The 14,634-nt window shown below is 35.9% G+C and overlaps 2 protein-coding genes across 3 annotated transcripts in view; one reads left to right on the top strand and one right to left on the bottom strand.

The window, feature by feature from the left end:
- LOC140161370 (protein arginine N-methyltransferase 9-like) overlaps positions 1–14,634 on the top strand; it is a 55,240-nt gene that overhangs the window by 21,794 nt on the left and 18,812 nt on the right. The gene's annotated exons all lie outside the window — the stretch shown is intronic.
- The window catches only part of LOC140161372 (glucosamine-6-phosphate deaminase 1-like), a 30,969-nt gene that overhangs the window by 2,462 nt on the left and 13,873 nt on the right, over positions 1–14,634 (bottom strand). Inside the window, 4 exon segments of the mRNA XM_072184882.1 lie at positions 1,593–1,634; positions 2,709–2,741; positions 3,517–3,682; positions 4,235–4,377. Of these exon segments, the coding sequence (XP_072040983.1) occupies positions 1,593–1,634; positions 2,709–2,741; positions 3,517–3,682; positions 4,235–4,358 (365 nt within the window). The 5' untranslated portion in view covers positions 4,359–4,377.

Raw genomic sequence — 14,634 nt, 5'->3', positions numbered from 1 at the left:
GAATGTAGCTGGGAGGAAAAGCCGACGACCAAAAATGTCGCATTTGAGAAAATAGGTCCGCATTATACTTATAGTGTATGTAGGTGGGATGAAAAGCCGACGATCAATTGACAATTTTGACCTTTCATATTGAAGATATGATTTTTTTCCCAAAAAGATTTTTTTTGGTGTTTTGGGAAAAAAAATCCATATCTTCAATGTAAATAATTAATTAATTAATTAAATAATTAATACGATATAATTATAAAGACCAGCCCAAAATACCTCAAATAGTTTCTGTATTTTACCGAACTCATTAGGGTTACACAAATGGCGCATTGATTTAGTGGTGTGTCCCTTATTAGTGCGGTACAAGCGTACTCCATATTTATATGATATGAAAGTAAAGGAAAATGCTTGGCAGGCAATAGCATTCCAATGCTGTAGTGATGGTAAGTAATGTTTTATGCAAATAATATGATATTTAGGCTTACAAACATAACCTAAATGTACAAGTGAATGTTTCCATATTAACGTAGCTCTATTTAAATCGACTGATGCAGAAAAAAAGTCCAAATTCAGATTTATATGCCTCCACCCTGGTTTTACATAAATAATGTTTGGCCCCAGTTCTAGGTCCCCATATGCATCTACCCCTGGCAGAGGATGTGTGAGGGTCGGGGGGTAAATCATTGGTTATTGATATAAAATGCGTTTGCCATGGAGTTTCACCCATTCTTGACGTTTTTGGCCCCAATAAACGATGTTATGTTGGGCGGAATAAAGATGTAATGCGTTGTTATCAGTCAAATTCATAATTATAATTAATAATTAAGAGGGCAAAATAAGTAATATGTTGGAATGGATATATAGCGCTTTGCAATGAATATCTTCATAAACTATGCAGAACAACCAAAACCACAGCGTTGGTATCCTATCATTGCGTGTTCTTTTAAAATAAATTCTTGTTTATTTCTATAATTTGTGAATCAGGCATTAAAACACACTTACGCCCTAGCAATGTAGGCCTACACAAGTTCGAACGAGACTTTTTATCTTTTTGACGCGTATTTAGGTCAAATGCCAAAATTGATTGCTCAATGAATCATGAAATGAGAGCAGTACTACTTTGATGATACCGATCTCAAGTGGATATCAGCCAATGAAAAAAGTGTTCACCGGAAATATATTTGTGGGAGTTGAATTTTGTTGAACTCGACAGATATATATTTGGTGGGTCACCGTGGGTGGTCTCATATATAACACTTGTGAGGGCTGTCATATTTGTGTCGCCGCTTCAATCATATCTTATGATATTTATATATATATTTATTTATTTATTTATTTATTTATTTATTTATTTATTTATTTATTTATTTATTTATATATTTATTTATTTATTTATTTATTAATTAATGAATTTATTTATTTATTTATTTAATTATTTATGAATTTATTGACTTATTTATTGACATATTTATTTCTTTTTTATTTATTCACTTATTTACATTTGACTCATTCATTTCTTGATTTGCTTTGCAGTTGAAACCTACAAGAAGGTATGGGTCAACCTCCGCGCCTGTTACTGGCAGGTCATAAATGCCCCAAAAAGCAAATCTTTTTGACTCCTATTCAGGTCAGGGGCGTAACCAGACCTGACCTTCCGGGGGCAAGATTCCCCCCCTTGAGTCCCTTCCCTTTTCTCTTCTCCTTCCCCTTTCTTCCCTCTTTTTCTTTTCTTCTTTCCCCTTTTCTTCCCTCTTTCATTCCTTTTTCTCTTCTCCTTCCCTTTTCTCTTCTTCCCCTTTCTCTTCCTCTTTTTCTTCCCTCTTTTCTCCCTTTCCCCGTTTCCCTTCCCAATTTTTGACCCTCCTTCCAGGTTTGTTGTGTCCGGGGGACAGCTTGCACCCCCGGCCCCCACTGGTTACGCCACTGCTCCTATTTAGACCCATTTATACAGACATTAAATCATGACAATAATTAATTAATTCGAAGCAAGCGTTAATATACCAATACAATAGATCGGTCTTAAAATAATACTTGTTTGTATATGCTTGGATTCGTAATTTATTTGCTCAAACTCCATAATGGCGACTGGATTAATGTAGCTTTCATCAGAAGCACACTATATGCTTGTAGACGGGGTTTTACGGTAGTTCAATGGAGTTTACCTATTATGATTTTATTAACCGTTAAAGAAATTCTCTAAATTTTGCTTACCTTGATCAACGGGCAATACTTGTTAACAGTCGGCAACGCTGTAAATTGTAGAAATATATCTTTCTCCGGTTCATAGTTTTATATTGAAGCCGCATATATTTTGGCGCCCAAAACGTATTCGAGTCGAATATTCGCCTTGAATATGCACTATGAACCGACCCTTACGTCCTGTGAGTCAAGATTGGTTGAATTTGGGATGCTTAAAATTGGGTATTGATTCAAAGCTGTGTCCACCCACAGAACTACATAATACATGTACATGTATTTTACTGCAGTGTGTGTGCATAGTATAATCCATGCCTGTCAGACAGAGGATGATTTTAGCACTACCCGACATTCCACTGTGTTACTTGTGGTTAGCATAGCTGTGTGAGCGAACATGACACCACTACTCGCCCACTGCATATAGACTTACTGCACGTGCATGGTTTAATTTGAATTTGTTCAGTTATATTTACATAAAAAAGGCTGTGAAGATGCTGGTCGATTTCACATTTTATGTTATCTACAGAAGGTGTGTATTATCATTTAAACACACATCACTTCTGTTCTGAAATAGACCAAGTAATAATGACACACGCACAATGACAATTCTAAAACAACATCTTTTGCACAGAGTTCAATGGGATTTGAAAAGTAAAGTGGTAGTTGAAACTCTAGTGATAACACTTTCGCAGTGCATGATGGGGCTTCCTTAAAGAGGAAGCCCCGCCAGAACAAATCTTCTGGGGTGAACCAAACCTGACTGGTTATCAAATTAATCATTGACAAGGTTATCTCTGAATTTGACAGGTGTGCTAATTGATGCAATAACATTAAAACATCAATTAGCACCTGTCAAATTAAGAGATAACTTCGTCACTGATTAATTTTGTAACCAGGCAGATTTGGTTCACCCCAGAAGAACTGCTCTGATGAGGCTTCCTCTTTAAATCATCCTCTGCCTGTCAGATGACAACAGTTATTTTCTAGTGGTGGGCGTGGTCAAAGATAAATAAAGATACAACCTTGATCAATTTGTATTCCTTGTTTAATGTTTTACCTTCAAAAACTTTCATAATTCTGGATCTTTATCGAATACCAAATAATGAGAATGAAGCTAATGAGCAGAATATGAATAGGCCTATATATTATTAGCCATCCAATCAGGTAAGCACCACAAATAAACTCCCACAGCCATGGTCGATCTCCCTTCATCCGAAATTTCCAAATTCAGCAGTTAATTTACTCATATCCAGGAATTCCACAAACCATTACAACATATTACATGGTAAATAATAATAATAATAATAATAATAAAACAGATAATAGTGTCACATGTGTTCGTAAATTACTCAATCATAAATCATTTCAATCGAAAAATGTTCAAGTTCCAACTTACTGACATATTCATCCATGGAAAATGTCTTGACATATTTGAAGGACAGCACACCTTCTTTGTAGAATTCAATCAGCTTCTTGTACATACCCTTTGGAGTAGGACCTTTAAAAGTCAATAAATACAAATTGGTAACATTTTCCGAGGAGGACACCCTCAATATTTTTTATAATTCTTGTTTTTTACATGATTGTAATGTAATTTAGTACATTAAACCCTGCAAAAGTCAAGACTTTCTAAGTGCTGTAGTTTTGACAAAATCTGGGGGAGGGGGCAGAAAAAAACACAAAATTAGAAAATTTCCACTTTTTGCGGTAATTTTTGGTCACATGCATGGTTTACTTTCCCGTTCTGCTGGTTAGCACCCAAGGGAATGGTTGTTTAAAACCTGTACAGATCGAGAAAACAACTTTACTCTTCATCTTCTTTCCTTTCTTCTTCTTTTCTTCCTTCCTTTTTCCTTCCACTTATGCAAAAAGCAGAAAGGGAGTTGGGGTTAATATTCAATTAGTAGAAGAGGGGAAGAGAAAAAACATGAATGCAATGAAGGGAGAGTAAAAAGAGAGAGGGGGAAGGAGAAAGGAAAAAGGAGTGATAAGCGAGCAAGTGAGAACAAACAAATGAACAAATTGAAATGATGGAAAATCCAGAACAAACCTGTTGTAAGTCCTAGAACAAAATATTTGTTCGGACCTGGTTTGAAACCTAAGATGCGATTCCTCACATATTTGGCTGCCCATTCACTAGTTTTGTCATAATCGTCTAAGATCACTAAACGCATGATGAAGCCTTACTCAGATCTGTTTAAAAAATGCATACATATCAATAATATTCTTATCAACAACCTTCTATTTCAGCTTAACAACAAGAAAGCCATGTTTTGTTCACACAAACATAACTACCTATAATTTGTATCTTAAATTGGTCAACAAACACAGAATACAATTTTTAATAATTATTCTTAACTTCAGTATAGACAAATCCAACAAGCCAAGTGATGGTCAGAATTCAGTCGGCCATTACTGGGTCCCGTCTGCACCAAAATGATGTTGTTACTGCCCAGTTGGGTAGAGTAAATCCGCTTAAGGTTACGCTGAATTTGGATGGTTCCAGGTTCAAATTGGCTGTTACGCAGCCACCTAAACCATTTTTTTTTTGCAGAAAGTAAACATCGTAGGCCTAAAAATTATAGGTCATCTAAAGCTAACATTCTAAGCATTATTATTAATTATTATTTATTAATCTAGCTCATGCACAAATGTACTTTGAAAGTGTTTCAATTTTGTTCATGTATAATGAGCATGAAGATTTTTTTTTGTGACAGAGGCCATAATTTATTTATACAAGTCACGATTTCTCTCTCGATTTGGCTGCAGATTATAAACAGGTCAACATAATAATGTTGCTATCAATTGAAAATACAGCTTGTGTGGATTTTATTTTATAAGCTTATGCATTGACAAAATTTGAGTGAAATCTGGTACCACTTTATTGTCATTTTGCATCAATAATATTGTTTTTGTGTATGATATAATCGCCAGAATTCTCAGCCACATTATTTCTATGATACCTCCTTAAACAACACGTGGTATGCTAATTTTACTAGGATTCGCCAAAAATGAAATATCTGTGCGTTTTGTCACATTGATGCTGTCATTTTCACGGATTTCAATATCTCGAGTTATGGGCCATGACAGAAATACACATGAACAAAATGAATTGTTTTAGCTTTATCGTTCAATCTGTTCACAGCACAATGGACATGGTTATTCATGATTAGCATGACATTCTAATCAAAAATTAAATACTTACTTTTTCATCACAAATGTGGAAATACGGACCATTTTATATTATTTCCTCGAGAATTCAAGCCAGCACAACACACACACGTTGTATCGTATGATACAGACAACTCGCATCCCAATGACGTAGCGCGCTCATCAGGCGGCATAGGTCAAGCGACACGTGACGTTCGAGGCTGGCGAAAATACAAGGCTGACAGCCCCATTCAAAATACACGGTTAGCATTTATTGAAAAATAACATACGTACAGTGTGATACATTGTCGTACCCCAACGGTTTTAGAGTAAGATAATTTTGCTTTGACACCACATAACAAATTTAGAATTGTTTGTGAAGATTTCATGATATTGCGACGTCAAAATTGCGATATCGCTTCCACCACCGCCTGCTTATGTCCGCATGGCCAAGAACCAGTTCGCCCAATTCCGATTCACCCTGCTATATGACAAACAACTGTGTCCAATTTCTGTGCCGTTTTCTTCCTCCACTTCTTTCTCCTGCCACTCTCTCTCTCTCTCTCTCTTTCTCTCTCTCTCCCTCTCTCCTAAATATAGGCCTAGGATATATGAAATAAATAAAACAAAATAATAAAAATGAATAAATGAAAATTATAGAATTACAAAAAGTCCTCAAATAATAGGCCTACCGTTCACAAACACTTGTTAAGGGGCCTGATGCAAAAAAAATTTTATCACGAAAATTGTTTGCCCCCCCCCTTTCAGGTCTCAAAATTTCAGGGCCCACCCCTTTTCTTTTTTTGACATGAAAATTATGGGTCAACCCCATCATCAGAAAAGCATATAAACTCAATTTTCCCGGAAAAATTTGTGGTCAATTTTTTCAGGGCCCCCCTCAGTAGGAGGGTCAAAACTTTTAAGGCCTCCCATTTTGCATCAGGCTCCCTAACAAGTGTTTGTGAACGGTCCCTAATGTAAAAATTTGAAAAATGGCCTGACAAAAATACTGCTTCCCCTGGCATGTCCATAAACCCGGGCCCATAAAAATCCTTTCCCCAGTCCCCGCCCTCTCCGCTTGCCAACAAATCCTGCCCTTTGCACATGACAAATATTTGGTAACCCAATTCACAAACCTAACATGGTCAGGGTGTGCAATATAAATTATGAGCCCTGGGTGAATTGGGGAGGAAAGGGGGGGGCAATTTTAAATAAATAAATAAATAAATAAATAAATAAATAAATAAATAAATAAATAAATAAATAAATAAATAAATAAATAAATAAATAAATAAATAAATAAATAAATAAATAAATAAATAAATAAATAAATAAATAAATAAATAAATAAATAAATAAATAAATAAATAAATAAATAAATAAATAAATAAATAAATAAATAAATAAATAAATAAATAAATAAATAAATAAATAAATAAATAAGTATTGGCATGATTGGAATCGAGGCTCAACATGGCTACGCCGTGCAATTATAGACTAAATAGAGCTTGTAAATACGAGTGCAGCGGCGTAGAATTTTGCAATCGGCTTGACTGCTAACAAAATACGTGATCCTTTTAGGCGTCTGTGTTTTAGACAATCGAAATAATTGTCCACGTGACAGAATTGCCTGTCAATCAATTTTACTTAGCGACTGTTGTGGAGGACGAGTAAACAAAAGTCACATACGGGTCATTGACAGCATTACAAAATAGACCAAAAACACATTTTCACACATTTTTTCTTGATTTCTTTATTCAGCATGATAGGTACAGATGTTTTCTTACGTGTAAAGTCACAATATATTTTTCCAGGAGGGAAAGCAATATTTGATCTCATTTAACCTTAAAAATCGATGTTGAATTATTGTTTTGTAAACTTTCATCATTCTTTTGTCTACGTGTAACACAGGTGATGGAATTTAGTTTAATATCCCCGCCAAGACCACATCATTTCACATTTCAGGTGGGATAGACCTAATGGGGACCCAGCTATGGCTGCCATTGAGGTGTAGGAATGCGTGAAATTGGATTCATCTATAGTAGTTCTCTTAACTTATAGGGTATCTAACTGCGAATTTAACTTTGTTCCCTGTTAAACTCATAACTCAATCTAGAAAATATGAATATTAGTTTATTATGCAACGTTAATGATCAGTCCTTAAATTGTAACCATCGCATATCATGCTGAAGCCAGTAGCGTAGCCAGCGGGGTGGCAAGGGGCAGACTGCCCCCTCGGACACCTAAAATGGGAACGAAGAAGCAGGAAAATGGGGATGAGAAGAAGGGGAGAAAGAAAGGGAAGGAGAGGGAGAAAGCGAAGAGAAAGGGGAGGAGAGGGAGAAAGAGAAGGGAAAGGGGAAGGAGAGGAGAAAAGGGAAAGGGGAGGAAGGGAAGGGAAAAAGAAAAGGGAAAGGGAGGAGAGGGAGAGTAAAAATAGGGATGATACTGACGTTTGCCACCCTGGATTGCTGGCTACGTTAAGTTTAATCATAAACCCTACTGATTTATGCCCTAACATGATCTGTTACTTGCTTGTGAAAATAATACTATTATTTAGCATGATAAGCCAATTCTTTTCAATCTTCATGTACATCACCATCGTTAAAGGGATCAGCTGGTCATGTTATGTTTTGCCCTATTATCATTGTTTATGAATTTTAATTCAAAATTAATGAATGTTAATTAAAATTAACATACCTGGTTCGCGGAAAAACAGTGGCATGATCGACGGGAATTATACAAATAAACATTAATTTTCACCAGGTTCGCCGTCACAAATAATAAAGGAGACAAGGAGAAAAAGTGATCCCGCCTGGGAATCGAACCCAGGACCTCAGGTTTACGAGACCTATGCCTTAAGGTTAAATACCACTAATAGGCCTGGGCGAGACATTGAATTACGATGAGGAACTATTTGTTTTCATGGCATTCGAAAAGACTGCATTAAAATCGCTGAAATTGATCAAGTTATATAGCCAAAAAAGTACTTTTTAGAGTTTGATGCTTCAAAATGGTACATTTTCTCTCATTATATGACATTTTTGATGTAATAGTACCAAAATTCATACGCACGGCTTCGGTTTTTACTAAATAGTCGCCTTATCATATTGTAACTTTCAGCTTCGAGGGCGCACTGTCATTTTAAGGTGTTTACGGTTCAGTGCGTTAAAACAAGAAAAGTCTCAGGTCAACCTATGTTGAATTTTTGATCATTTGGCATCTAAATCATATAGTTTCACCTGATATTGGTGGCATTGAACTGTGAGAGTTCTGAATATGAGAAAATTCCACCCGAAATTAGGCATTTTCCCATTGAAACACGTGTAATACATAATTAGTGGTATTTAACCTATAGAAACACTGAATTCTATGGCTCTGATATTCGTCATGGAGACTTTTCTAGCTATTTTTTGCTTACATTTCTCAATATTTAACTGTATTTGCCCCGGCAAGAAAACGTGCATCTTCTTCGACTACTAAGGTATGTTTTTAGAACCCGTCGAGGTAGTAACGGGTTGTGTGTGGGGGGTACTTGTGGCATTAGTATTGGGTTTACGGCTGGTTTCTGTGATTTCAGGGTTTTCTAAATTCAACAACCTTCGCTTGCGTGCGTATACATATAGAAAGCTTAATGATGATGAAAAATCAATGTTGATGATCATATAGACATGCCACTTTGTTAATTAGACCCACATGCACATTTTGTTGGTGATTTCCTTGCCCTAAATAACGTACATAGACCTATACGTGTAAATACAGTACAGGCATAGGCTAGGCATTTTGCTTAAGCTTTAAGGCGCATGTAAGGCCTATATAGTCACGTGTAAAATAAAACCTAGTCTTTGTGTACACGTTGTCTATATGGGCCTCTACAGCATCCTGTGTGGCCTCACTCTATCCTAACTCAAGCCGGAACCCTAACTTGATCTATAACTCTATTTTAAACCCATATCTAATCCTCGGACCTAGCTGTATCTCTATCCCTATCCATGAGCCTAGCCCTATAAAAACCCTATTCCTAATGCGAACCTAACCCTAATCAACAATTCTAACACTAAACAGCAAGCCTATATCGGAACACTAACCCTAAATCAATCTTAATCTGATCTGATCGTGCTAGGACAGGCTACAGATACGAATCTCCAGATATAGTCCTAGGTTGAAGCAAAAACAGCAAAACAGTCATCATACAGGGTGTCCGAAAATCATTGATATTTTGCTCGTCATGCTGTTTTCCAGAATTTTTCTTGTTAAAACATGTATTGCAAATGTCAATGTTTACATTCATGGCATTTTACCCGAGATTGGAGCACCTTTGTGCTTATATAAGTTAAATACCACTAATAGGCCTGGGCGATACATTGAATTACGATGAGGAACTATTTGTTTTCATGGCATTCGAAAAGACTGCATTAAAATCGCTGAAATTGATCAAGTAAAAAAAAAAAAAAAGTACTTTTTAGAGTTTGATGCTTCAAAATGGTACATTTTCTGTCATTATATGACATTTTTGATGTAATAGTACCAAAATTCATACGCACGGCTTTGGTTTTTACTAAATAGTCGCCTTATCATATTGTAACTTTCAGCTTCGAGGGCGCACTGTCATTTTAAGGTGTTTACAGTTCAGTGCGTTAAAACAAGAAAAGTCTCAGGTCAACCTATGTTGAATTTTTGATCATTTGGCATCTAAATCATATATACCGTGTGTCGAAAGTCCGTTCCGCCTATATTCCTACTTCCCCTGGAGCATAACCTCAATATGGAAGTACCCCCTCTGTTTATTTGCCTTTGGGCTACTAGCTGCAATGAACCTTAAGGCTCATTGCAGCGAAAAAAATATGTCGGCCGTTGTTCTAGAATTTTAGAGCTAATTTTGTATGTTATGGCAGATTTAAAGGTCTGCGAACCTTGATTTTTAATGGAAAAACAACAATATCAGAGGTTTGCAGAAAGACAACAACTTCAAATAAATTGCTAAGTGACATTTATATTAATCCAAAACAATAACCAGTAACAAATTAATATCAAATTAATTGTGTAAGTTTAATTTCAAGCATGTTAAAATGGTTTTCCTATGGGGGAGGAACAGACTTATGACACACCGTATAGTTTCACCTGATATTGGTGGCATTGAACTGTGAGAGTTCTGAATATGAGAAAATTCCACCCGAAATTAGGCATTTTCCCATTGAAACACGTGTAATACATAATTAGAAATTCGAACCCATAAGCGGTCACTTAAACTTATCTCCTCCCCGCAAATAGCAAAAAACCTGGTTCGTTTAAAGTACAAAAAACCTCTCTGTTATAAAGAAATAAAATTAAAATATCTTTAAATTTCCCGGTAACGGGGCGGATATTTTCAATCATTTCTTTACGTCACTACAGCCCAAGTATCGATACAGCAGAGTGGGCAATGCTAGTTTTTCCTATGGAGGTTATCCACTTCACTCATGTGTGACTTCTAACAAAAGGAGCTGGTTCCCGTAGTATTCCTCATTCAAATCAATTCAATGCATGACTTTGGCAGGCTATTTTGAAACAGTCATGGTTGCACATGTACGTTGTTTTCGATTTTTTTGTTCCGTTTCGCGCTGATTTCCATGTTGCCAATATCGCTTATCACACGAGCTAAGCGCCCCCCAATGTGTGCAATGTGACGTCATTACAGCCCAAGTATCGAAACATGGCGACTTCCAATGATAATTTTAATTAACTGATTACACTAATTAGCAAAAGTGTTTGATTCTAACAATACCGTCAATGTAACAAGAAAGGCTAGTACTACAATATGTTTTTTTTTAAATCGTCCGGCTGTTTCCTTTAATCAATATTATTCAAACGTTGACATTGGTTACCTTTAAGGGTAGACGAGGTGTTGTTGGTCGAAGCAACCAAAAAATCGATTTTCATTCTCTAGATCAATAAATTATTGACAAATAACACCTTGATGTTTTGCAAAAGTTCATTCTACAAATTATATAATTTGAAAACTTGCTTAATTTATTGTTGTTAATGAGTTATGTACATTTTACAAAAGTGTTGTTGTTTCAGCCCTCTTTACAACATAACTCAAGAACCACAGGACCTACAAAATTATTTCTGTGATATATGAATTCTTCTACACGCTCGTAAGGAAATGAGCAATGCAATTTTTGCCAAAGCTCATTACCATTCGCAAGATGTTGTGAACTACCAAATCGCAACACTTTAAAATAGTGTAATACCTTAATACATGTTGCTCAAATTAAGACTAGTGAATATTATTACTATTATTACAAACCAATATCCATGAACTATGTTTATTATTTAAAACCTATAATAGTGTTTCCAAATATTCACAACTCAATCCAAAATATAATATACTTAACAGTAAATGGTTATGTTTACTTGAACATATTGATCAGCATACATGTACACATTTTTATGTACCAATAACTATCTACCAAAAAACGTTTCAAAACGTAAAAAGCGGCCAAAGTTTACAAAATCTTTCCTGTGTGGCTTTTCACCCTTTTTAAACTTGGTCCCATTTAGTAAAGTAGTAATAACATGAAGAATGAGTCCTAATTTTTACATGCAACCATTATCAAAAACATTTCAAGGTTTATGTTTTATTATATTGCGTGATCTTAAAGAGTAGTAGAGTATTATATATACTTAGCAAATTGACTGTGTGTCAACCTGCTACATATAGGCCCTACATCTGTACATAAGGCGCAGAATCGCACATGACGATGAAGAATAAACAAAGTGAGTATTTGCTACAAAATACATTATAACGTCTATACGGAAAAAAACTTCAATTACGCATACGAACATTAATTCATTTGCTCTACAAAATAAACACTGACAACTAAGAAAACCAACAAGTAGCCTATAGATGACTTCGTATGGGTCTTTAGAAACTTTCATAAATGGGACCAAGTTTAAAAAAGGGTGAAAAGCCACACAGGAAACGTTTTTTGGTAGATATTAATTCTTTTTTTGAGGTAAAAAAAATATTGCGCGCTAAGTGGTTCTTTGTAGCCATGCGAGGTGAACTAGTTGGATATCCATATTTCGCGGTTAATGGTGCTTTGTAGCCCTGCGGAGCAAACTAGTTGGATATCCATATTTGGGGTGAGTGGTTTTTGAAGCTCGAGGGCAAACTAGTTGGATATCCATATTTCGCGGTTAGCGGTTCTTTGTAACCCTGGGCAAACTAGTTGGATATCCATATTTCAGCGGTTAGTGGTTTTAACGACCGTAACCACCCCAATCAGCTGCATACCGCATCCAGCTATTTTATTTATCAAAATACTAGTTTTTAATGCTATGGGGTTAACAGAATTATTAAAAAATTAATAGCTGAACCCAATAGTTCAGCCAAGGACTGGAAACGACATATTGATGACTTTATATAGAGTGTATTCAATAAACCCAAGGCGGAACGAGAGTTGCTAAGTAACCGCTATCCGAACCATAAACACACATGCATGATCAGACAACGAGTATTCAATTTCCTCATAGCATCCCACGTTGTTCACACGTCAGTCAAATTTGGCGGTGTTGGTTTGTTAGCCCTCCAAGTTATAACATCGTTCACTTTGTGTTGAACATTGTATGTGAGCCTCGCTGTAATAACATAAAGATCAGTCTGATCAGTGTGATATCACAGAGCAGACCCTTGAGAGGGCACTTGGCTCATTTGCATGGCAGTCGGACTCTCCATTGTATTTGATCATTTGTGTATGGAGTGCAATGGCGACCCGTCATTGTATTTGTTCATGTGTGTATGGAGAGCCACTCTTGGAGCCCATGGGACTTAGGCTAGGTCCTCAGGTAGAGTCAGACGCTGTATGTACTAGAAACGCCCATTCTTGATTCTCATGTTCATTCAATGTTAGCATTAAATTTGTATTGCCCAGTGCCCTGCAGTAATGGAAAAACCTGAATTTGTTACATAAAAAGAAATGAAAATTAAAAAGGCAAGGTTCCACCTGAGTACATATTAAATGGGTGTAGAATCATAATAAATGCGCAGTTCATATGCACAGACGATTACTAATCTTCACGACTTCAAAATAACATGTTACAAAGCAGGTAATAGGTGCTGGCCTTGTCCTATTGTACTTGTTCATTTGTGTATGGAGAGCTCACTGACCTGTTAATAGAGGTCAATGGAATAGCTTCTCTCCATCGGTTTCAGGGCGCAGTTCATTGAACTCAGCGGGATTCTATTGCAAGTGCTTTTATATTATTACAAAACGGATCGTGGTTATTGCCTTGACAAACCTAATAAATAATTCAAGGGATGAATAAATCCAGGGTGCGGATATTTCATTGGTCGCAAACCACCGGGATTCGATACAAGTTTTGCGTTGTAAATGAATGCGTGAATAAGAGTGTCATCCCCTTGGCGCGATATTTGATTTCTGAATATACTCAAGTTGCCGTTGAAAATGCCTAAAAATCATCAAGATATTGCAATACTGTCTAAAGTGATGTAAAATTGTGGCAAATTTGTATGATTTATCGCACATAATTTCTGGGTAGCGTGGAGAATCATTTACATAGGATTTTGGAGAAAAAATGTGATAATTTTAGGGAAATATAGAATGGCGGAAGAAACAAATAAAACATTTTCCTGGAATGTGTAGACCATACTCTTTCTGTTCCTATTGATTTCTATACTGAAATAATTCTTAAAATGAAGTTGTTGGATGATTTTAGTTGGCATTTCTAGAACGTAAACATGTAGGCAGATAGTAGAGGGCACTCTATTCACGAGATTTCTTTTCCAACGCCAAAATAGCACGAATTTTGGTGGTTTGCAGTGAAGAGTGTCCGCACTATCGATGGACTACGTAACTGTTCAATAGGTTTTTGTAAATGAGCTAGTGTTAGTGGGTAAGCTGTACATCTCTTTTGCATTGTTAAGACAACCACGCTAGGTTTTTCGATCAACGTACTATGCGTGTTTGGTCAAGCGAGGATAATTTGTAAAGCAGCAAGTAATGGTTAGGATGTTGCCCTTTTTAACTACTTCTGACTTTTGATTTAGCCCAAAATGAATCAATAAAATTGTGTATAAGATATTTGTGGGGATATTTGGGCGCTATTACAACAATTTAAATAAATGGGCACTTCTGGGTTGCATATATTATAGACTCTATAGAATTTAAGTATGATATATTTTCGATGGTAAATATATTTTCACTTTCAAAGTTTGTAGTTTTCATAATTGCAATTTCTTAATATTATATAAAAGGTGAGAATAAGACTATAAATGTAAGAGTATGGGATAATTTT

Source organism: Amphiura filiformis, chromosome 9 (assembly GCF_039555335.1).
Source record: "Amphiura filiformis chromosome 9, Afil_fr2py, whole genome shotgun sequence".
NCBI classification, from domain to species: Eukaryota; Metazoa; Echinodermata; class Ophiuroidea; order Amphilepidida; family Amphiuridae; genus Amphiura; species Amphiura filiformis.
This window is presented reverse-complemented; position numbering and strand designations above follow the sequence as displayed.